The sequence below is a fragment of the Ascidiella aspersa genome, chromosome 4 (genome assembly GCF_963924565.1).
Source record: "Ascidiella aspersa chromosome 4, kaAscAspe10.2, whole genome shotgun sequence".
Lineage (NCBI taxonomy): Eukaryota > Metazoa > Chordata > Ascidiacea > Phlebobranchia > Ascidiidae > Ascidiella > Ascidiella aspersa.
The window spans coordinates 27,341,501-27,367,362 of NC_139450.1; the positions used below are offsets into that span (position 1 = coordinate 27,341,501).

A 25,862-nucleotide genomic window follows, 5' to 3' on the forward strand; every position below is an offset into this window, starting at 1 on the left:
GTAAAAAGCTAGAAAATTTATATGAAATTAAGAAAAAAACATAATAGGATGGAAGCAAAAAGGATGTACACAGTTCACAACTTAGCTACATGAAGTGCGAAGAATTGCAGATTTGTTGGAAAACCATTGATAAGTTCACTAGTGGTGATATAGGATGTCATGATGACTCACTGAGCAGTAAGCAACTCTTCAATCATGCCTTCAGCCTGTAATAAAATTGAATATTGATATACCGATCTGGCGGGATTTACATATAAGCATGGCAGACCATTGCTTGCGGCCCACTGGTCGAAGGCTTTATCACAATTACAGAGAAAATGGTAAAACTAATAAATGTAGGAAAAAAAAATTGCGATGTTTAACATTTGGGCATGTGTTATTGGATAGGGTGGTCCCAGGGCCGAATTAACGGTTACTGTGGGTCTAAAGCTATTTACCAGGGAAGGGCCTAATTTTGCAACGAAGCTACGAAAAGTAGTAAAAATACATACATGAAAAATTGAAGTTATTTACTGCAAATCAATACAAACAAAGCAAAAAGTACATGTAATAATGTAATTAAGTTTCATAGACTCATAGTTTAGGGGAGATATGGGACCAGTAGGTCACTTTTGACGTTTTTGCGTTTGCAGGTTTTATTTGCGTCGTAAAATAGGATTTAGAGCAGGGGTCGGCAAAATTTTTTTAGTCGCGGGCCAAAACCAAACTCAGAAAGGTCTCTGCGGGCCGCACAAAAGATAACTAAGAATTGTGGTATTGAAATGTTAGTCCAACTATGAATTATGCGGGCTTCGGATATTTTTGCACTTAAAAACGTGTTTAATTACATTTACAGAAGCAGTAAAGTCTTAACGCAAAGTGCGAAAGAAAGCGTTAGTTTGGTTTAAAATTCGAGTTCACACGTCGTCAACCATACTTCTTATGAAAAGTGTAATAAAACTACTTTGAGGGAACGCGATAACAATTAAAGTTAATCTAGCTCAGTGTCTGTTATCCGTTTTAAGTGAAGGGTCACCTGGCGAGCGAAGCGAGCTCGATTTTTTTTTGATATACCAATGTTTTTTGTAAATTTCTTGCAAGTTTTTATCACATTGCCGAAAATAAAAAAGTAAAAACTGTTGGAAAAAATGAAAAAAACTGTTGGAAAAATGTCCAATATTTTTTAATACGCTTTCCGTTTTTTCGCGACCTTTTCGCAATTACGTAGTTAAAATAGTCAAAAAGTATGTGAAATGGACTGGTGTCTAATTTGTCAAAAAAGGCGGCGGGCCGGATGAATTACATCGGCGGGCCGTAGGTTGCCGACCCCTGATTTAGAGGTTGTAACGTGAAGTTTAATCTACCCTTCAACATACCACAGCCTTTAACTCAAAATGTAAGAAGAGAAAAGTTGAATAAATGCACCTACTTTCTAAACTATTTAACAAATCAGTCATTTTCAATTAAACTAACTTAGTTAGTCATTGCAAAAGCTTGTTTTTGGACTCCGCCGGAGCATTTTTTGTATTTGACTCTGTTTTGTCTCTACATTCGCCGAGATGATTCCTAGATTTTTATTTTAATAATGCGTTACTATTATTTGCCTAATACGCTGTTCATAACCTAGCTGAACATTGGCCTAAAAGTTAACCTTAAGTAACCCCGTAACAAACCTTGCGCGTTTCACGATGGAATGTTTTTTTGCAAACTCTTCAAGGAAATGGGGAAATCTCTGCACCAGGCATTACAAGTTGGTTGCTTGCCCAACAGAATTTAACGGAAACTTAAAGATTAGGCCAGGGGTCGGCAAACTTTTTTGTCGCGGCCCAAAGTACTCTTTTCAGAGCTACTGAAGGCCCACTACGTAAACCACTACGAAACAGTTGCGGATTGAGGATATTTAATTTGAAGGTTAAATATTACACGGTTCCTTGATTCCCCAAACAGTGCCATGTCATAATGTAAATTGTAAAACATACTATAAAAAAAGGTTATAAAATTTTTCGTTTACGTATAGTTAAAGGCAAAAAATATAGTTCGATAGGCTCTCAGGGACATATTTGACACGGATAGGGCTTTCCAAGCTGAGCCAATTTAAAAAAATTCTATGCCACACCGACTTCTAAAATAAAGTGCAATGAATGTAGGAGTATCACGCGGCCCACAACTATATGATAACACTGAATTATCCCAAAGTAATCGCGGCCCAAAAATGGCTCTGCGGCCCACAGTTTGCCGACAGCTGGATTAGGCGAAGGTTTTCGTTAAGTAATTGGCTGCCTGAAAAAACGCTGACCCCTCACCGCATGGCTACATAAAAGCAGCACAGTAATTGTTTCGCCACAGCGACATGCTTTTATTCAATCTTGCCATTCGCAAAAGTATGATTAGGCGTGAAACTTCTCGATAAAACGTAACAATAGAATACAATATTCTACTTTGACATCCCTACTGGCGAGTAAATCAAAAAACGTGTCAGAAAAATGAGTTACAATACTCTACAAGAAAGGTCATAATTAAATGAACAAATTTAATTTAAGAGGCAAATTTTATAAATAAAGACACTTGTGTAGTTGGGTAACTACGACCGTGGGCCCCTTAATAAATGACCTCTCCAATATTATGATAAATTTAGGAAGCATTTTGACAGATGTAGGTCGTAATCAGACGATTTTGATCTTATTCTGTACTGGGAAGTAATCTATGTATTTGGCTTTAGTGTGTCATTGGTCTTAATACTATGGGTTTATAGATAGGTATTGTTGCTTTTTAGGTTTTATTGTTTATTTCCCTTAAAAATGATAGCACAGAACGTAAATAGTTCTTAACTCGTTTGCAGCATAAATGAAACGATTTATTTATCTACTCACACACAAGGCACATATTGACTCGACTTATAGTCATTAGTTTTTAAGCAAAAACTGTACTGTACTGATACTGGTTCTGTATCACTATCAGCCTTACAAAAATTTAACCTTAAAAAATTTAGGGCCGAATTTTTCCAGGGCCTAAGGCTATAGCCTTATTAGCCTATTGGTTAATCCGACCCTGGGTGGTCCAAACCCAGGCGTGCGGGCCAAATGTTAACCGCGACAGTAAATAAACATCTCTGAACTTTTAATCGCGTACTATTAGAGCAGCGGTTCCCAAACTGGGGTCCGTACAGCAGTTTCAGAGGTCCGCAATAAGAATTAGTCTATAAGTTTTTCAACATTACGCTTTAGCGAATGTTTTTTAAAAATTGGTATATGTTTTAAACATTAAATGTCATCATTATTAGTCTTTAGTTATGCTTTATTATTGGATAATATAGCGTGTTTTATGATGTCTCTTGTTTACACCATAAAGCATCTATTATTCTGTACTACCTGCTATTGTGAATCGATTGCATTTGTTAGAAGTGAATCGTTCGCATTAGTTAGAAAGTTGTTACATTAGACTATTAGAGAGAATCGTGACTGCACCAGTGTAAACAAGAAACATGGGTCAATTGACCCTTGAATTTTTATAGGGCCGCGAAATATCAAAATAATTGCAAACCCAGTCAGAAATTATCTTGGAGTTATCCCTGGGCCTTACTAGGCATGTTCGAATTAGCAGTGGCCTATCTTAGATAAATTAAGATAACTTATCTTAACGAAATTTAGTGTAAGATGTTGTGTAGTAGATGTTTTGATACATAAACGTTAGTTTTTTGTTGTAAATTCAAAAATTGCAAAGGTTTTTAACAGCTGTTTCTATGATATTCTATGATAGCCCACGGGTAAATCGAAGATTAGCCCATGATATTTCTTGCATGGTTTTTAAGCTCAAATAATTCACTTTAAACAAAGTAGAAAGATTTTTAGCGACAAAAAAGTAGTTTTTTATTGCAAGTGTAAAAATTGCTGAGGTTTTTGTTAACTGTTTCTATGATAACCCGCGGAAAAATCGAAGATAGGTCAATGGTATTTCCTGCATGTTTTTTAAGCCCACATCAATGACTTTAAACAAATTGAATATCCAATATTACTTGTTCATCACGGGTTCCATTTTTTAAGCTTCCTAAGTTTTACCAAATTGCGATGAGCTCAAAAGGGTGAGGATAAACTATTTTTTTTGGAAAACATGTGATATAACCAATGTGTGTTTTATGGATCAAGCGTGAAAATGTCATTGTACTAATAATACCAAACAAATTGGATACCTAAACTGTTCTTAATGAGACTCCGGCAGGAAATCGATTTTTAAATAAAAATCGACCGAGCGTAATGTAACACTTTATGTGTTGACTCTTTGCCACTACCAGGTGTAACATTTTTATTTATTTAAATGTTTTATAATCTTAAAACAAAAATTCGTCATTATAAAATTTAAAATTACCAGCAACACTTTTAAAATCACCGTTAACAAATTTAAAACTGTTAGCGGGAAACGTTACGTCACAATGACAACCATTGTTGCGGGTTGTTCAACAACGAAATTTACTATGCAGCTAAGGAAGGTTGTAGGCTCGATGCTACATTGTCTTTGAACAGAAAAAATGATGAAGAAATGTAAAGTCCATCTCAAACCAAATCCCCATATAGTAAGTCAAAATGTCTGTTGTTTTTGTTTTTTTTTAATGTTAAATTTGTATGTTAAAATGTTTAACTATAAAATATCCCAATACCACTTAAAACTATATTGTTTCATCGTATGAGTTTTAGCTAAATTATTATGTGTTGATTTTAAAGATTTTTTAACAGAAAAATACTAGGTATCCATAATGAAAGTTCATAAAAACTATGCCTATAAAATGAAGAAATAATTCTTACAAGGACCTCGTTTTAAGTTATAATTGAAGCAGTTTACACAAGGACAAGTATTTTACTTCTGTATAAAAATATTAGATATTTCATGTATTCATGTATTTATTTTCAGAAAATGGAATACTCTTTATAATTGAAAGCCAGAAAAAAGTATGAAAGGTACAAAAAGGTATGGTTTATTTTTTTGTTACTGTGAGGATTATTCCAAGTTTTGTTGTTTTATATCATTATATAAATACTTGATTGTCTCTACATACATAATATATTGTGTTAAATGTGTTTATTGAATTTTTTAGTTCAATATAACCTACTCTGGAAAGTATGGCATGTTTTGATGAGATCTCACAAGTGCACAAAATATTAAAATTCACCCACTTATCATAGGCAAATTGGGGTGCAGGTTAGGTCTACTAAAAAAAAATTGTGTGCACTTGCCACACTTTCCTGTATGCTATATTGTTAAATATGTGTTTTGTGTGATTATTTGGAGGGTACAACTACAACCACATCATTTTTATATAAATTGTAACAATTTAACTGTTTTTGTTTAGAACTTGAAGTGCACCACTTCAAAAAGTCATCTACAGACAAGCATTCCTGCAAGCACTATTTTGTTAATCAGGCTACATCCACACAGGGATGCAGAGATTACACGAATGCTATCAAAGAACAAAAATAAACTGCCAAGTTAAGGATTTTTTCTAAAATAAAGTGACTAACATAAATTTTAAATTATAATTACATGTTTTATGAATTATTTTTATTAAGAAAAAGGCTTTATTTGGTTTGTTGCTTTTGTAAACATAGTTAGTTTAAACGTTTTACTAGCACATAATTTTAATACATATATATATATATATATATATACACATGTATACACATACATTAACACTAATTATGTTATTACAGATGTTCCATATCCTCACTCAACACTCAATATTGTGTTTGTAACCACCAAGAAACAATTACAAGTGGATATGAAAACCAAAACTCAGGCATAAATTGCATTAATATGTGTTTACTTATGAGTATACTGTCAACAGTTACATTTAGCCATTTATTGTTTACGAACCTCTTGGTTAAGCATTCCATCAACTGTCAAAACTCTGTGAAAGAATTGGCCATAACTTATGATTTAATTGTTTAGTATTTTGCGGTTTGTAACTCGTGTGATGTCATAAGTTCTATCCATGTTTTTTTTATTACAGCAATGTTTATAATTCTTTTTTTCTATTTGTGTTTATATTTAATCATTCCTAAGTTATTCTTTTAAGCCGTTTTCTTCAATTGTTTTTAACATTTTTTTTAAATAACCGTTTGATATTTTTGTACGTGCTGTTATTGTGCATCTGTGCGCGGAAATTTAATGACAATAAATATTGATTGCTTCTATTTTAAAATTGGTGTAAAGCAGGATTATATTTGGCCAGGCTAGTTTCACGCTTGAACCATATGTGGGATGCCATGTATGGGAAATCAAAGAAAATCTAACATGGACCGATGTTACCTTTCCGGTCTCCCAGCTGGGATATATCTATGGGGTTTCTGTGGTAATCTGGTAATGGGCCATACTAACACCGATGATAGTTCGAGTAAGGCCCGCATTAAAATTTCCGACTGGGAAGGGTCCACCAGACGAATGTTTAGAAATGTTTAGAAATGTTTGGAAACGGCTGTACTAGATGGATTTACCGGGGATAAGCTTTTAAACTTTTCCCAACTGCTACTGGATCGATTGACCAGCAATCAAATGATTAGCCACTGTCTGTTAAACATCATCAACTGTATCGCGCCTAGCAAACCAAAGTATTTCACAAGAAAAGTTCGATAAACCCATATCAAGAAGCCTGAGACGCAAACATCATAAAGTAAAAAAAATCCCCGACTTACCCAAACGAAAAAGGTGGCCGCACCGGCGCTGACGTCACGAATCGATTCCAGGTCGGCGTCGCCGAGGATGCGGCGCGCCCTAGTGGCCACATCGGCGCCGATGTCGTTGATCTTGCACTGAAAGATGCGCCTCTTCAGTCCCTCCTTGCCCGACTTGCCCAACAGCGACTGGACCGAAGTCCATTTCTGCAAAAGCAGGTTTATACGGACGTTTTTTTCGCGGGTCTTTTGCAATTGTAATTTAGTTGCATAACATGTAGGAATACAGGCAGATGGGTTTTGAGGAAATGTGTCGCAATTATTTTTTTGTGTGTGGTTTCAATAGTGCGCCGCAAGCTGAAAAAGTTCAATGACCACTTATTTGGAATTTAAACGTATAACGTAGCAGCGCAATATGATACGCTTAAACCGTTTTAAAACTGGCATTTTTTTTCACAATTGACGCCTTATTATGAAATGCAAAGTCAAAATGGTCGAGTAGATAGACATCATCGTGATTAAGACGTTTCGATACGAGCCGTATCATCTTCAGTTAATGTGACTGAGAAGTAATTCAAGCATCACTTATAAAAGGTTCTGAGTTTATATCGTTGGGGAATTAATGTGTCGCAATTCAGGTGTAACTTGTTCCCTTACTTTGAAGTATCGGACGAGTATCGATATACCACTTTGCAATGGATAACGGCTGCGAATTGATATAATTAGTCATCCTTAAAAATATACTAAACAAGAGTTATTTTAGAAGCGTATAGTCAATTCCCATCTTTAGCGAAATCCATGTCACCTTTTTGCTCAACTCAAGTTATGTATAGCCACAACAAAACTCAAATCGAGACAGGTCTATGAAAACAGCAGTGTCTTATACAAACAGCCGATTACAATAATAACCTTTAAACAAGCAAACGACAGCTGGTTTACAGTAAAGTGGGTGGCGCAGCGTGCCATAATCTAAAAGTAGCAGAAGGAAAACAGAAATAGAGATGAAATGTAGAAGCGGAGGCAAAGCGGAAGTGGACAGGGTCAAGTAAGCAAGCAAGCAGTAAAGCAGGGGTCATTGAACTTTTTTAAGGTTCCGTGTTATCGCAAAGACTGGTGATCACAGACTGGATATAAAACTTTGCGTCGAGTAAAGTAAACTTTTAAAAATTGTCGTTTAATTTATTTTTCAATCGTATTTTGGTTTTAGAACTGCAAGGAACAAGGATGGCGGGCCGAAAATAAGACTATGTTTTGAACTTTATTGACTTGGATATATTATTAAACCTAGAAGACATAAAAACAATAAATATATAAATATATATGTAAGCTTTATAAAATTGTCGCCTAAAATGTTGTCAACTCTTGACTTTTATTTTAATCCGACAAAAATATTTTCAAATCCGACAAAACACTGTTAAACTTTACTATTACCCATATTTTAGCTCAACTAAGAAAAATAATATGCTACGAATCGAATAGATGAACTCTGTGGGTCATAGTTTGGCGACCCTTTGGAGACAGCAGCGCAGCACCCGATCAGTCAGAAATTAGTGCAGTTCTAAGCAAAAAGGTCTACGACAATTAGTGCATCAAACAGGTCAAAAAGTCCGACTTTTACACTTTAAGGTCAATGCACTAAACCTACACAACAGATCTGTATAAGAAGATTAAGTTTAATAATACTTGACCCTTCCTAACCCAAAACGCTAACCATCACCCCAGCCCAAACAATGTGCGTTGATTTAATAATTACATAAATGCTTAAGGCCCCAGTGCATCAATGTTTGACGTAACAATCCTATATACCCTGGACGAGAAATTATCTTATGCCCATCCGAGTTTGGGCTTTTTCCCCAGCGTTCAGATAATCATTAATTAACGCACATTACTTGGGTTGGGTTCGGGTTAGCGTCCGGGTTCTGGTGGGTCAGGTGTTATTAATTCTATCTGACATTTTTTGTTATCTTTTGTGAATATTCAGCAAATATTTTTATTTTATCCACGCTGAGAGTTTACCCAAAGTTCCAATTAAAGCATAGCCACGACCTCAAGGTCTAAAAGTCAGACTTTTGTGCCCTTGGATGCCCTAATTGTCGTATAGGCCTTTTTGCTTAAAAATGAAATATTTTCAAACGGATCGGTTGAGTGTAGTGCATACAAACCTTTGTATCCTTCTCAGCTACTCCTAGCAGAAGATAGGTGGCCGTCATCACCTTGTGGATGATAGGAATCGGCTTCTGGTAGCTTCTTATTTCAGCTATAGTACTCTGCTTTAGTTCCAGGACCTGGAATTTGAGAGTTAGACATATATAGGTATTAAAATCGGAAAAAACCTCCTTTGTATAAAAACATCATTTAGGAAGAACAAAAAACGGTCAACACCAAGTAAAACATGAAAAATATCACCAAACACTTTTTAGATTTCCGTTTTAATGACTATAACTCCAGGCGTGGGCTCTTTATTTCCTAAACAGGACGCTCGGTGATGAAAACGAGTTATGTTATCGTCGGTACACGAAACAAAGTTTTGTTCAGTTTAAACGGCAGGTCAGTTTAGATTGCAAAACATTGAAAAACTTGTCAACACGTGGTTTGAAAAGATTTTGCAGTTCAGTTTACAGGCGCAATTTCGATAGGGGGAACATTGCAAGAGCATGGCTAACTGTTGTGTCAAAAAGGGACAAAAACGCGCAAAACACAGTACCTCGGCGCGCAGACGTTCAAGCCGTTTGAGCCTCATCACGAGTTCGTCTGCTGCATCGCACTCACGCTCTAGTTCGTCCTCGGATTTGTGGAATCCCTGATCCTTGGCCCTCTTCAGGGCTTCCTCCAGCTCTTCAACAACGCGACGAGCGCTCGCGTCCTTCAGCTCTGTAAAAAATATACTAATGTATACACTATAGCAGTGGTTCTCGACCGGGCCGAATTGTCAAAAAAAAAACGAATTTGAACTAGCATTCGAACTTGAATTACATTTAATTATTCACAATCAATTTCATTGAAATCGCGAACTATTGTAATAAGAATGTGAATGGTGAATAAGTGTGTGCTAAGTTTTATGCCTGTTAGCATATTACATGCTTTTCAGACGGTAAAAATCACCTACAAGTCATTCCATCCAAAGAGTTTTAAATTCTTTGTTTTGACTGAGAGACTAAAAATATCGTTGGACAAAGTAGCATTTTTGGTAACCAATTAGATTAGAAATTAGAATTAGAATTAGAAAACTAAAATTAGCTAGTTGTCCAAGTCTGCTCTAGGGTGCCATTGTTAACGCTCCAGGGTGCCGAGAGATATTTCACATCCTTTATAGGATTCCAATTTTTGCTCTATTGGTGAGCTTGTTGATACATTTTTTGTGGACAAAAAAAGTACCAAAATTGACAGGTTTTATCAACCTTGTTGCACAGGTAATGTGCTGTTTCAATCTCGTTTACTGCAACGTTATAGTTAACCGCTCAGCAAAAATACGAGCAACGGCGCCGCAAACTATTTATAATTTCTTTAAGGTGCCGCAAGCCCAAAAAGATTGCGAAACACTGTCCTATACAGTGTTGTAATGACGTTTAAAGTCAATGACTTGACTTAAATGCACCTAATCACTATTTTCAAATGACTTTACTTGACAGAAGTCTTTGGGACATGGCTTGGGTTGAAATGAATTGTTTTATGAAACATTTTTTATAGAATTGGGTTATTTATTTCAGGTTTTTCACATGAAACAACTTACTTGCTATATGTTGCGTTTTGTGTTATATTTAGTTGAGATATTACTCATAATAATCGGACGTGTTTAACAATTTTAGTGGTTTACCGTCAACGCAACTAAAATATAACAAAAACGCAACATGTAGCAAGAAAATTGTTTTGTTTCCAAAAATTAAGACAAATAACCCAATTTTATAAAAAAAAACTTGCTGAATGAAAATAACATAGTAGTCAACCCGTTGACTCAAGTCAAGTCATTTGTCCATAGGACATAATCCAAGTCCAACCATTTAAAAACAGTCACTTAAAAGTCACTACAGCACTTTGCCCAACCCACCGTCTTTACTGTTAAGCATCTTGAGCAGTCGTTCTGCCCTCTGCAGCAGCTCGTCGGACGCCGGTTTGCTCACAACCCCCTTGTAAGCGTCCATGGCCGGCTCCAGCAGGTGGCGCTCTTGGGCGTCTACGGCGTCCTCCAAGTCGTAACGAAGCTTTTCCTTTTCTTCGGTCGCTGAATAGAGTAATAGCTTATAAGGATATAGCTTAATATCTTATTGGAGTAATAGCTTATTAGCTTATTCGAGCAATGCTTGTTAGCGTTTGCGCAGTAGCTAGGGCCCCAGTGGTCGGCAAACTTTTTTGTCGCAGCCCAAAATAGTCTTTCCAGAGCTATTAGAGGCCCACTACGTAAAACCACTACGACAACAGAGGAGAATCCAGGATTTTCGTTACGGTTGGGGGCATGGAATTTTTTAGAAGTATACGCGTTAATGTAGTTCTACTACTTTTGGACAGCTGCTCGAAAGTTGCTGCTCGAAACTGTTTGCTTTGTTATCTGTGTACGTTACGGCAGTTAATGCAATGACAAAAGCTAAACAAAAAAGTTCAAACTTTTTGCCCCCCCCCTCCTACGACTGTCAATTTAAGGTATAAACCAGGGGTCACCATACTATGGCTAGAGTTTTAAATCTTTCGGCCCGCAGCTCATTGCCCTAAAGAAGATAAATTGAAATGTTGTCGGTTGCAATTTCAAACTAATTTTTTATTAAATATTAAAATAAACGACAATTTCCTAAAGCTGATTACAGTTTTTTTTGTTGACTATATAGTTATATGGTTTAATGATAATCAAGTTGATGAAGTTAGAAACAAAATTTTATATCCGCCCGCGATCGTTAGACTAGTTAGGGATTATTTTCCCTTAGTAAAAAACAACAGTGCATTTGCACCGCATATAAAAGGAAAGTTTGGAAAACCAAATACGCTTAGACTTATATCACAGTCCAAAATAAATACGCGATTGGCGGATTCACGTTTTTTCAGGTGTTGTCAAACAATGTTATACGGTGGCAACAACAGCTTCCACACTGCAAAGTAAACGCCGACTTCATATCACTTAACATAATCACTTGAATAAAATATATTGGTTTATCACTTTTGTAAAGCCCCGCTTTTGTGTCTTTTTTAACATTTTGGTCAGTTCGTCGACCATTATCTTGGACGTGAAAAAACGACACAAAAACAGTTTAAAACCAGCCTTTTGCCTTCGCGGTGCAAATACAGTGGTAAAAAAGCTAGATCTGACTGTTTACAGTCCAACCAGGTAAAGCGGCGGAAAACACTAGCCCACGTTCGCATAAAGGCATCAAAAGCACCAGCGCCGCTGGAAATTAGCTGTTATCAAAACAAAAACCTTTCGCTTTCTTTTCGGCTCTCTCCGCTCTCCGCGCCTCCCTCTTCAACCGCTTCCGCTCTTCCCGACGGCTCCTGGCCGCCTCCTCCTCTTTTATCTTCCTCTCTTCTTCTTCCGCCTCTTCTTCTCTTCTCTTTCTCCCTTCTTCTTCCTTTTCTTCTCTTCTCTTTTTCTCTTCCTGCTTCTTGCGTTCCGCCGCCTCCGCAGCATCCTGTTCGCGAGGAAAACAACATCGCGCATGATGTGACGGTGACGTAATGGGCCGATGACGCATATTTGGTGGTTCGCAATTTCGAAAGCTCCACTTCCATGGATTGGATCGAAGGAGATAAAGATGAAAAACTCTTTTAAGGGAGTTTCAGGTTTAACTTGGAGAAGTTGAGCTGGGGTTGACACTTCCCTAACACGCCACGGAAATTTGGTCTAATTAGATTCAAGGAGGCGGCGCCAAAGTTTTTTTTATTAAACTCTTTTTTTTCAAACACTATATACGGATCTGTTCATAAGTTTAATGGTGAAAATAACGGCCCAAATAGACATAAAAAGCGTCAGTGATCACTGATGATGGCATGAGCATTTGCCGAAACGTTTGAATAATAAAGCATGTCGCTTTTTATGTCTATTTGGGCCGTTATTTTCACCATTATTTTTTTTTCAGTATATCAATATACACCAAGATTTTAATTAAGCCTTCATGATCCCGCTAAAACTAGTGTGCACGGCTGCCAAATTAAGAATCCCTGCTAAATATTTAGGCAGATTTGAGAATTCGCATGCACAGCAATTTCAAACCATCAGCCTATTACCGAGGCAACCCTAAAATTAACCGACTCATTTCTCGGTACTATGTCAGTGGTGCTTTTTTATACCGCCAAGGTAAAAAGTAGGCCAGGTCCTGTTACATTTTTCCAAGTGCTCATGCCTAAAATCGAGCGCGCAGAGCAGCGTAGGAAACCGTGGGCTATAGTCTGTGTTGATCATGCCTGCTTATAAACATATTCGTGCCAGCTGGTTGATTGTAAGCTTCCTGTGTACTTCAAATAAAGTCAAACTGTCACAATGTAGTGTTATTTAAGACACTTGTATTTTAGGGATACGCATCCATCCCACAACCATTTTTGAAAAATTGTCTCTGGTGTTCGCGAAGAAAATCAGGGGGAAGGTAAGACTTTTTTGCGGAAAACGCCTTTCAATTATTAGGAACAATGAAGATGTGTTTATGTGGTTGTACAACTTTGATATTTTGGGGCTTTATGCGTTTGCATTTAATCAAGTCATAACTAGGGATGCCGCATATTTTCCAAACTGAGTCCATCACTAAAGCAAAATATTAGCATTGGTACGCCTCCGATAGCGGGCCGATACAATACCACAATATTATGGGCATTTAAGCAATCATTTGCGAACCAACGCAACATTTTCTACATCGAAAATGCATTGTTTTAGAAAACAAAACAAATTAACAGTTAAAATTGATTTGTTGTCACAGTAATTACGTCATTTGGTATCGGATCAGAAAAAAGATCAGGTATCGCTATCCGAACGAAACACGGCGTTTAGGACATCCCCATAGTTACAAGGTATAACTGAAAGCAATAGGTTTTTGATTTACTTTAGTTAAGAGGAAGGGAACAGAGCAGTGTAGGAGGAAACCGTGGGATGGCGTACTTTAGTCATATGCGTAAAACAAATATAGATTCGTAGCAAACTGGTGATTTGGAGTTTCCTGGCGTACGTGTGAATCTCCTTAGTCTGACTTACGATTGAGCAGTGTTGTTAACAGGTCATTTTAAAATGACTTAAGTCGAAATCTACTTTATTTACATAATAAGTAAAATCCATGTCACCAGACCCAAGGCGCTAGTCATCTCCAAGTCAAATCACTGACATAAACAAACTAAAAACAACAAGTGGCAAGCTAACGGTTTTACTTAAAAATTTAGATAAATAACCCAATTTTATAATTAAAAAAACACTTAATTTTTAAGTGTATGGCCCAACAACTTAAGACCGAGTCAAGTCGTTTGTCCGAAAAACTTTAGTCAAGTCAAAGTATTTTAGCAAAACGACTTGAGTCAAGTCAAATCATTTGAAAACCGTGACTTAAGTGAACTTATGTCAAGTCATTGATTTAAATTAACTCAGTTTTTTTTCCAACAGGTTAAACTTGCTTAGTTTTCGGCGTCATTAATTAAATAAGCATAACCGGATTTAGCAAATTTCTCAATTTGTCTCACATAAGCTAAGAAAGTTTGGTCTAGTGGTTTAGCTGTTGGCAAAACAGTTACAGTAAAACAAAACATAACAGTAATTATACAAGGTAAGCATCATAAACATTTTGCGCCAAAATACCCTTTGCGAACAAGGTCGCCTTTTATGGGATAAATGGTGGACAGAAGTTTGCTCATTCCAGAAGGCTATTACATTGGTTTGATATCCTTTTAACACATTCCCGAACCTGGAGCCTTGGAGAGCAAAGTATGCGATTTTTGAACCTGTGCTACCCAGTACAAATGTAGTACATTTCTCTCGCTGATTGGATAAAGTAAACGACAAAACGCACTTTATCTTAATTCGATGCAGTGTTTGGGCACAACTAAAAGCAAACTACTTTGGCCAAGAATTGCCCCCAACGGCGTAAAAAGTGAGGTACACCTTATGTTCCCCATCCCTTAGTCGTTTGCAAGACCCCCGAATGCCCCTAACGATGGGCACACAAATACCGTTTTCCCGTAGTACTCCCTATAGCCATAACCACGTGTCATTACATGTATCCGTGCCTGAAAATTCAGCAAACGGCAGAATTAGGCGACGTGGCATTCCGCGCACAGGAAAACAAAGGTGCTTTTCTGCTTACCCGTCGTTCCAGTTCCGTCGGATCATCTTGCGCCACGTCAGCTCTGCCGATATCTGATAAACAACAAGTCGACACAATAAGCTGAATGTAGTACTAAACGCAGCAGCGTCTTATTGTTTTAAGATGAGACGCGGTGGCAACTCAACAAAGCGGTGCGACCGGTGTTAAAATATTGTTGGGTGCGTTTATCTTTGAAGATAAATCCGCGTTGGTTTGTTTTGTTGGATGAGTCATGCGTATTTCAAATAGGAATTAAATGAACTTGGCTATGTGGTGTATTGTGAAACGGGGCATTCATAATTACAGATAATGTTATTCATGCCATCTACGAAAAACGCTCCTCAACAGAGTATCAACTGTCAACATAAATTTGTATGCCTGGCAATTGTCAGGCAGAAATTTCTTCCAAGATCATTTAACAAATCTTAACCTTTGTAAAACGAATCATTTACGCTAACATAAGCTATTCATGACTTTGCCAGAATTCCTAAACACAATGAGTTATGTCGGCAATTTTTATATTTTAATGCAGTTTATTTAGCAAACTTAGCAATTTCGGGCATACAGTTTTTTCTGGTACGTTTAGCTGTGGAGGATTTTCAACAAAATATAGCAACAAAGGAAATGTTTCCAATACTACAAATCTATTTTTCTAACACCTTAGAGAGGGGTGAGATATTTAGGACAAGCTTTCCCGTTGACAATCCGGCAACATTTTCGCCCTACACTTAAACCGAAGTCGAGCATATGGCAAGTTGGAGCATAAATATTGTGGCAAAGACGGCGTGGGCTTTTAAAAAGGAAAGCAGCTATCCTACGACAAACCGTAGGCCGCACGCCACATGCTTCATATACAGTTCCCATTTTAAACAAGTTCCCATTTTAAAAGAAAAATACGATTCAGACCTCAGAATGTTGTTTAATTAAACTGGGATTATTTGGTTTACAAATATCCATCGGACCAATTCAGTTTCAAATGTGAAACATGCTAAACAAAGTGGTCCTCAAGATAAGTTGTTTTGGGTGTAACTTTATAGCTTAAAACATAATTATCATGGCAAATTAGGCCCCATCCTACAAAACACAAACATATTGCTATTGTGAAAAAAACCTAACGCCACCAGAAAACGCGACGCTAAAATAATTTGCCGTGGTTTCTTCGCCGGTGTACAGTACAGTGGCCTTACAAAATGGGGAGGAATTGTTTCTACCGTGAATACATTTTTTTATGATTAGCTTGGACTGAGGGTATCTGCAAGAACCACGGGCATCCCAAAACCAATGTCTCGAGCTAGAGTATTCAACATTTTAGTCTGCTACCCTTTAAAGCAGGGTTTTTCAACCCCTGGGGCGTCACCCAAAGTTTGGCCGCTGTTTGATATGGTTGGTTCGCTGACTGCAGTAAGTCACGTGGTTAGGTTTATTGAGATTTGTTCTGAGCAAGATTTCTCCAAAAATTAAACAAAATTGTGGCCAAGCAATGCGAAGAAACGAATCATATGAATTAAATTCGAATTTATTAATGCTTTAGTCGTCGTTGTGTTGTGTTTAAATCAAGCCTATAAAACATCAAGTAAAGAGAAATGGATCGCCAAAACTTAACTGCTGTACTTAAGTTTAGTATTTGGGTCGCAACAGGAAAAGGTTGAGAAAAACGGCTTTTATGCATTAAATAACTCCGCGTCCTTATAAAGGTTAAAGAATGAAGATAAACATATTCCTCGCTGCTTTCACAGATTTCCTAAAAGCAATGTGCAGCTGAGTGGGTTTTTGTTTAAATTGTTTTTTTTTGACATTTTAATATCTAAAATCAAATACGATTTTTTACAAAGGTAACAAATGACTTCCTAAAACTCGTCTTGTGACACCCCAAGTTTGGAAAGATGCAGCTACCAAACGGGCCTGATTACAGTGGGGCGAAAGGTAGCACGGCGTATGTGTTTTTGCGTGACACTATAACGCAGCAGCGGCGGGAAGCTGGAATCGCGTCACCTCCGATTGTACGGGGAGCGATCGTCGCTTCGGCGAAAAATCTTCGTTCCTTGACAGGACAATTGCAGTAGGCCCTTACCAGGAACGACTATTATCATAGCTGTGACAAGCCCTATGCGCGCAATCTGCCGCTAATACACACAGCCTGTGTTCTGCTGCTGCAAAGCACTGCTGCTACTGAGGCACTTTGGCCCGTGGTAAAACTTAGCAGCAGGGCGACTTAAACTTTTTTTCGCAAAGATAATTTTTTTTGGCAATATTGCCGTTGTTTTGCGTGTCGTCACATCTTTTGAAACACGATAACGCAATGTTTAATTTTTGCGCTTGACATTTTTATTTGGGCTCGACATCGCAGCCTTACAACTGTGGAGTAAATGTCATTACAACACGTTTGTCAATATCAGCTTAATGAAAATCAATGTGTCGAGCAGAGCAATTTGTTGTGTGCCCAATGCGAAAAGCCCCCTGAATTTACAGTTTAGCTTAGCGCAAATTAAACCAATTAAACTCATCTTTTTTCGCGCTTCACGCGATCGACAACACACTTCACTATTTTCAAATTTTCTTATTAATATTTAATTTCGCGGGGGGGGGGTAGGGGGTGCAAGGCATAGGAAAATTACCAAAGGGGGCACGGCTGAAAAAAGGTTAACAACTGGTCTAAAGGAAATTTTCACTGATCTAAAGGAAACGTACCGCTGTTGTTGCTTTGCTGTGTTTTAGTCTCCGGCGTCGAAGGTCGAATTTTCTGCAAAACATGATTTTCGCTGGAAAATAACGCATTTTCATCGCACACACATGTAGGTTTACATGTAATCTTTAGTTTATGTCCTAATTAGTGAAACAGAAAATCATTTTAAAAACATATTTTTTTTTATCTTTTTCACCCTTCGGATATTTATCATTTTAATTTTGAAGTAGTTTACGTTTTTTTCAATGCGTTTTGCGCGATATAAATTCAGCACACATATACCTTTTTGCTGGCTTGAAGCGCTGATGCAACAGGTTCGACTTTGACGGGTAACTGGACAACTCTGGAGACTTGCGAAACTATAAAGTAGGTGCGTTTTTTACTAACAATTCATTCAAAAGCTTTACAAGCAAGAAACAAAACAAGAACGGTTTTATAAGAAATAACAATGTGCTAAATTTTTCTTTCAACGCGTTTGATCGGCGTTCAGCTATTTTATCCTTTAATTATTTTATAGTTCTTGGGTTATTATAACAAACAGTTCGTACGTCAGATTCTTTACAATAAAACGGTGTTTTTAGGATGTTAGGCACACAATAGTACTTAAGTAAGAGGTTTGATTTTGGCAAACTGTTGATTTAATTACTTTGTTATAGTTCTTGAGTTGGAATAATAACTAGGTATGTCAGATTTCTTTAAAATTGAGGTAAAGCAAAGAAAACGTTGCTTTTAGTATGTTAGGTACACAATAACATCTATAATAAGAGGTGTGGTAACAGTAAAAGTAACTGCCCTTTATAACTGGCGTTAAAAACGATACGAAAGTACGTTTTATCGCTCCTTATTTCTGTCGATTCGGATTAAATTCCTAAAAAGTCCCAACCTGGGGCTTCGTATAGCTCCCACTCGTCGAGGTGGGGTCGGTTGCAGAGCTCCACCTCGATTTCGGGGAAACTTAGGGGGGCAAAGGGTACGGGACGCCCCCTCAGAAAGCGGTCCCACCTACGCTGAGAGAAGAGGGACCCGTGCACAGCTTGGAACAAGAACCTGGAATATTAAGAAAATACAAACAATTTTATCATAATAAATCGAGAAATTTCTTGTTGAAAATGCCATGTTGGATATGGAAGAAAGTGTTTGAAATAAGGTTGGATCGGGGGAAAAATGGTTAAAAATAGTTCGATAAAACGTTTTTTTTTTATTATATGAAAAAAAGCTTCTCAGTCACATCAACTGAAGATGATACAAGCTCGTATCGAAACGTCTTAATCAAGATGCTGTCGGTCTACTCGACCTTTTTGGCTTTGCAATTTATTATCAAGCTACATTACAGATCCGTGCATAGTGTATCCAAATATGAAAAAAACATGTTGAAAATACTGTTAGGTCGGGTATAAAACTTTTTCGTTGAAAATGCAACATTTAATCAGGGAAAAAGTTGTGTTTATAATACTGTATTATACCAAAATCAACATGTGTAAAAATCCTATGTTAAATTGGGCAAAAGTTTACATTAAAAATACTGTATAGAATTAGGGAAAAAAATCAACTTACAAATACTATTTAGCTGGTGTTTGAAAAACTGCCGTACTTTACTAAAGCAGAATTAAAAATTATTATTACAAAAATTACACGTAGAAATAACAAATAAAAAAACGACGCAATAATTACGAATAAACCCTCGCGCATAGAACTTGTTGTTCATGTAACAGTCGCTTTAAAAAAAACACAATTTTTTTTAAATATTTCTATACAAAGCATAGCTTGGGCTTTAATCATTAAAATGTTTGAAAACCCGATTGATGATCCTCGCATAGACATGCCAAAAACCTATAGGTTTCAAAAGCTAAACTAAAACGATAAGCAAAGGGTGGATACGGCATAAAGACGGAATCGCAGTATATTGTAAACTATAGCTTGAAATGACAAGCGCCCGTTAATTTGTTAAAGCATTTATCACGAGGAAATAATGGGATTGTACTGAATCGTCGGGGAACCAAAAATCAGATTGAGGCCTAGAATAAGACGAAACACGACAATACTCAATAGTTGTTCTGTGTTTTCGCAAAGCGCAATAGACGTTTTGCGATTTGTCAAATTGTTGACAGAAGTCCTGAATTAAAACGCGCAAAGGCGACAGGTCTAAATCAAACAAGAGGGGAGACGTTTCGGTGCGGATGCACGCCAGCCACTTCGTATAGAGCCAATTGTGGAGAGATTATTGTACCCAAACACATAAGAACAATACACACATAAGCGTATACAGTTATACGTGTGCTATACAGATTATAGAACGAACAGGGGCTGTTTTTTTTAGGGGGGGGGATGACGAAACAATGAAGATGTCTAAATGACAAACAAGTGTCGCGAATAGTGCGCGCGCGCCCCATCCGCTATCCGTCAAACAGTAATACGTCGAAAAGCGACCAATCAGACCAATTTACGCATCGCTATAGGATCTATACGAGTTTTAGTTTTAGGGTGAGCGAACAATGACGAAACAATAGAAATATCTGAATGGCAAACAAGCGTCGCGAATAGTGTGCGCGCGCTGCCGTGCATCCGATTATCCGCCAAACAGAAATACACAGAACTGATGGGCAAAACAAGGCGGCCTAAAAAAGATAGATTGAGGGCCTAACTTAGCTACAGAAGCAGCCAAGCCAGCGGCAGCAGCAGCTCCACCTGCGCGTTTCCGCCCGTGTGGGAGATATAACGCGGCGCCGGCGCCTGCAAGGGAGCATTGCACTGGCGGCAGTGCACCACGAAGGAGCAGCGGTCGTACAAAGGGGTCGTTGGTTATTGCGAAGATGGCTTCTGCGGTTGGATGAGCGACTTCCAAACCGGGACCGAACGGAGGTGAGTTTTGCATTTAGGCCTGAAACCTACGCCGGGCGCGTTTTAGGGCTCCGATGGGTCGCAAGCTTTACACTCGATAGTTAAGTCTGCCGCTTTTAAGTGCACCTTTCGGTTTGTAGTACTAGAGACGCTGCTAATGTAGCAAACGCAGCGTGATGTTACTTTGACGATTTTAATGCTACGCGTGGACGTATGAATCACGTACTAAATATAGATAATAATTATTCATGCATATATACGGAAATCAGGTGCCATATTGGGGTATTAGTATTTTCTTGTTAGACGTAGAAGGAATACCAAAGCCCATATGAAAGTAGGCAACAATTTGAACGTTTTGAATATGTCTATATATCCATCTTTAAAAAATGTATGTATGGCTACTAAGTATTTTATACCTTCGCGAAAAAAGCTTCGAAACGTATAGGTTAAGTGAGGAATCGCAACACTCTTGTGGTATAGTGTATAGATTTTCTACAGCGCACATAACTTGGTGGGAGGCAGCCGCTTTGGCTTCAATAAAAGTTGTTAAACGTGAAACCGGGCAGGGTTATAAATCTCACTGGAGGCCAGCACCTCCGCAGCTTTTGCTGCATTAGTTTCCCTCAACGGCCGTTGTTTTAAGCGGACGCGGGACTGTGCAACGTAATGCAACAAAACTGCGGTTATGCTGGATCCAAGACAAGCATCAAGCTATACTTTACATGGGCCGAATTTACTCTGATCGGGTGTAGCGTTTGCAATGCAGAACAGCGTAAGGAGGCAGGCTGGTTTGGGGATGCATATAAAGACAATGTATCGGTTTCTGGGATATCATATAACACAATGGGCCAGCGTAGGAACTAATGCTGTAGCCACGCGTTTATGCATTAGTTTGGGAAATAACGACACTTAAACTGTCTCTGATTATTGCGCTTATTCAAGTCTATAATATTGGTGTCACTGGTGCAACCGTAATCATTTGCCTAGTTTCCGTTATAACCAAACTATAGTACATAGAAGGGCTTAAAAAGTTAACAAGGCGAAAGCCAGTACAGCTAATTTAACTATAAGCGTTTCGTCCAGCATGTTTAAGGTTTCAAATGTAACCAGCTGTCGGGGACAATGCGTTAAAGTTGTAATTAATCGGTAAACGCGCATGTATTGCAGAACGGTGAATTCTGACGGGAAAGGAAATGTGGACGGACGAGCTTGACAACTCCATTGTGTGACCGACACCTAATGAGGGCACAAAAGGCGGCGAGGTAAGCGCATCTGGATTAACGAACATATTTTGCGGCCCTATGCAGCGAAAATTCCAACACTTTATAGTGATCACTGCAGTATTGTATAGTGCAGCAATGACCTAAATATCACCCGTAACCTAAAATATTGCTCTTGTTTTAAAATGGGTGCTAAAGTATTTTAAAATCTACATTAACCCTAACAAACCCGACGTAATTAAAGCTTGCTTTGTTCAGTGCTTGATTTTACGTGGGTAGTTTGAAAAATATTTTTCACATTTTTGCAGACGCAGTGCATTGGGGAGACGAAGTGTATACTTCAGCTGCGAAGCGGGAAAAAACGAATCGAGATGATCTCATTTTTGTCGGGCTTTATTCGCGCCGTTCGGCTCGGCTCACAGAAAATACAAACCACCGTTACCGAGAAGCGATGTATTGTTTTTTGTCTGACTGGAATCCGGGCGCGCACATAATATTCGGTTAAACGCATACGCTTGCCGCCGACGGCTGCTAATCAACCAACCCGTATAAAAAACGGCAGGAAACGCGAGCGACAAGTGGGCGCGGATTCAGTGTGTTGGCGGCGGGCTATAAACCGAACAAAAGGCAAGTGGGTCGAATAGAGCCTCTTCGTTGCGTTTTCAGGCTTAAAAATGCGAATCAATAAGCTTTTGGGTATTCCGAGCGCACGGCGTAGAATAGTGCTTCTCGACTTTTAATTAATAATGACCCATGTCTTCGTATTGCATCCGCACTATCCTCGACTTTTGAAAAAACAATTTTTCGAACCAATCTTAATATATCTAACCATATAAAACTACTGCAGTCGGCGACCCAACCAAATCAACCAGCGGCCCAATTTTGGGTCGCGACCCATTGACTGAGAAACACTAGTGTAGAACAATAAGCCGCCCGTTTGTGTCTTTTGCGCTTTATTGCGAGGCGAAGGCAGTCGACTTGTGGTCATATCGGGTTGGCAAACGGAGTTTATGATAGGGCGCCTTCATCACAGCGATTTCCGGTCGGTTTTTACGTGACAGATGCCAACCTTCACACAGTGTATTTCGGCTCGGGTAAGTTGGAACGAAATAACAGGAAATTAACAGAAATGTGTAGTACGATATGGTAAGTTTCCTTTACAACATTTACACACATGTAACTACATAAAATAGGCAACCACATTGAGAGTTTTTTTTTTGCACTCAATAAAAATTCAAATTCAATAATTGCACCACAACTACAACAAATTGATTGTTACATCAAATACCTGGACTAAAATCTAGTTAATTATGCCTCATGATAAACACCACAACTAATACATTGATCCACCTCAAAAGGCATATATATATTCATTATTTGGGCAATTTGTTCTTACTGTGATACATAATTGACATAATATCTATCACAATATATCAAGTTTATCTGTAAATTTTATGTTATTTACCAAATGTATTGTTTTAGAAGAAAATGGATTTATTGAAACGATTTTTTGTAACAATGGTATTTAAGTTGCAATTAAAGTTTGTTACTACAAGTTTGTTACTACGACCACCACCTATCAATAATTCAGGTAGACATACGTTTCCTAAAACAAGTAAAAGAGTTAATCAAAATGAGCAAAAAAAATACAATAAATATTTGGTTTGAAACATAACATTATTAGCTTTTATTGGCTTACTTTGCCTTATCAGGGGTGATGCTGCCGGTATGAAGGTTATCGAGCAGAGCAAATTCCCATTGAAGGTCTTGTACCAAGTAGTAACGGCGGTCCAGTTCCTGTTTAGTAAAAGAAAAAAAACACAAAATCTGTTGCGGTCAAGCAAATAAAAGCAAAAAGGTCAAGCAAATAAATTTTGTCATAAGTCGCCAAAAAGTTGGAGAAATTTTGCGATAACGAACAAGCCTCTAATCATTAGGTATCGCAAAATGTTTTTAAACTTGTTATTGCTCCCGTTTTTTTTCCTTTGTGTTTTGCCATACAGCGGTGACAGCGGTCAAGCAAATAAGTTTTTGGGTTTTAGATATAGGCCAAAAACAGTAAATTAAACAAATATTCTACTTCAAAAAAGAGTTTTAATATCTTTATAGTATTTCTCACCTCAATCAATTCCCTCAGATCTTCAAATCCAACAAAGTCACTATTCCCACAAACATATTCCATTGAAGCAGCAACCTAAAATTAATTTAGAGTAAAGCTAACAAAACAAACATACTTCATTATTATATTTGCCAGTTTAAATATTCTGAAGATTATGTAAAATTAATACACAAAAAGAAGTAAACAAATCAGCTTAAAAACTTTATTTTGTGCGTAGATTTTGATGTGAATGTAATTTGTTTTTAAAATTACAGAAGGCAATATTTGGTTTCACATACTGAATATTGGTACATAAACAATCTAATTCAAATATTAATGACTGCTGACTTACTTAATGCCTATTTTTATAAAAAAGTATTGGTACCGTAAGTCATCATTTAGTATGTCTTAAAAGCAACACAGCTGCACTAAGGTGCTTTAAAAAAATGGTAGTTTATAACTTATACAGAAACATTAAATCCTTTATGTCGACCATTAGTTAAGAATACGGTTGATAAACAAGATCATAACTTACCTGTGAAATACTTAAACTCCCGATTCGAACATCAGAATAGAGGCCTTGTACCTGGTGCATGTTTAAAAAGTAAACGCATTGGTCATCGTGAATTTTGAACAGCTCTTTCAGAAAGCCATCTCTGTCCGAATTAGCTACGGTCAACATGGTCGTTGGACTTCCAAACTCGCGAGAAGCACGTATGGTCTTATATAAACAAATTTGACGAAATGTTTGAAACAAATGAGTGAGAACTGACAACCATAAGTCAACCAACTTTGCATAAGTTTTTGCCCTTTAATGAATCAAAACAATTGACAAACAATGAAAATCACGGTACGAGTAAACGGATGTAACAAAGTCGGCAAACCATGACAAACCTTAAAATAATCTGTAAGTTTTATTGCCCTATTACAAATACAAAAGAAATTGACATACTAATTAACCATGCTAAATGTTAAGTGATACAGACTTTAATTAATCCAGAAAGCCGTACATGCTACATAGGAAAAAGTCATGCTTGACAATATTCCGCTCTTTACATTCTTCGTTTTATCGTCAACAAATAAAGCTTCCCTAGTTTCAATAAGTCACTAAGAAGCGCTAAAGGGTTATAAAAGTCCAAAGAATTTTATTTTAAATCTCGTTGATTCTAGTTAAAATATAAATTAGAAAACATCGGGAAAATTAGTTTGAAATAATGCGAAAAAGCTAAGGTTTTTGTCCTGTAGTTTGTCTTTTGTGCTAAATTTGTTCAATTTTGCAACTGAAAATAAAAGTGTATTATTCGATTTAAATTTAATAAAAAATGATTTTGATTAAAAATGGCGCTTATATATTCAAAGTTTTGTAACCAATTAGTTGGTTACTTATACAAATACAAAAATAGATTTTAAACTTTATTGGACCAGCCAGCGTCACGTAACTATATTGCAGAAAGTAATTAGGCATTCCAGCCTCCAAGATATTTTGGTGAGTTTTAAGTTTTAATAAACTATATCAGACAAAAAAAGCAAATGTTAAAGTGAAGAGTAGCTGTTGATTTAAAAAGTAAGTAACTTGATGTGCCATGTGCATATGAACTTCATTTGGCGCTCTTTCACTATTGTACGTAAAAAATAATAAAAAAATTTCTTTCTTCAAATGCCGCATACCACAACACATATTGTTTGGGTTAGGGTGCGCGTTAGCGTTTGGGTGAGGGTGGATCAAGTAATATTATGTTTATTATTAATAATAACTTGACCCACCCTCAACCAAACGCTAACCCAAACAATATGTGTTGTGGTAAGCGGCATTTGAAGAATTTTTTTTTTTATTAATTTTTACGTACAATAGTGAAAGAGCGCCCTTCATTTTTATGTCTAAGTAAATAGTCTTTTTGTCAGTCACTAGTTTTCTAGGCAGCAATGCATCAAAATCACAGTTATTATTACCTACAGTTGATACTTTTATGGAAGAAATAAGTGAAATATTATAGCAACGAAAAACTAATTTTTATCAATTGATAATAAAAGTTCATAAGCACGTCTTGTCAGTCATAACAGCTACAGTCCATCCAAAGTTAGCACAGACAGTGAGTCACGACACAGTGAAACATACCTACTAAAAAA

At 37.3% G+C, this 25,862-nt stretch overlaps 1 protein-coding gene across 1 annotated transcript; it reads right to left on the reverse strand.

Moving 5' to 3' along the window:
- Nucleotides 1–45: 45 nt before the first annotated feature.
- Nucleotides 46–24,517, reverse strand: LOC146157255 (uncharacterized). The gene is made up of 14 exons (XM_083388146.1): nt 24,271–24,517; nt 23,757–23,831; nt 23,337–23,434; nt 18,463–18,626; nt 17,862–17,938; nt 17,566–17,636; nt 17,031–17,113; nt 14,897–14,949; nt 12,040–12,250; nt 10,684–10,857; nt 9,343–9,509; nt 8,801–8,923; nt 6,660–6,845; nt 46–206 (listed from the first exon to the last, which is right to left on the reverse strand). The coding sequence occupies exons 1-14, from the start codon at nt 24,415–24,417 to the stop codon at nt 168–170; spliced, it is 1,668 nt and encodes a 555-aa protein (XP_083244272.1). The 5' UTR covers nt 24,418–24,517; the 3' UTR covers nt 46–167.
- Nucleotides 24,518–25,862: the final 1,345 nt, after the last annotated feature.

Bases quoted from the DNA above. Each gene is read 5' to 3' on its own strand.
- LOC146157255 (XM_083388146.1), bottom strand. From the start codon at position 24,417: ATGTTGACCGTAGCTAATTCGGACAGAGATGGCTTTCTGAAAGAGCTG. The intron at 17,637-17,861 runs GTATATGTGTGC...CATGTTTTGCAG, and splicing joins CGCTTCAAGCCAGCAAAAAG to AAAATTCGACCTTCGACGCC. The intron at 17,114-17,565 runs GTGAAAATTTCC...TGCGAAAAAAAG, and splicing joins GGTACGTTTCCTTTAGATCA to TTTAAGTCGCCCTGCTGCTA.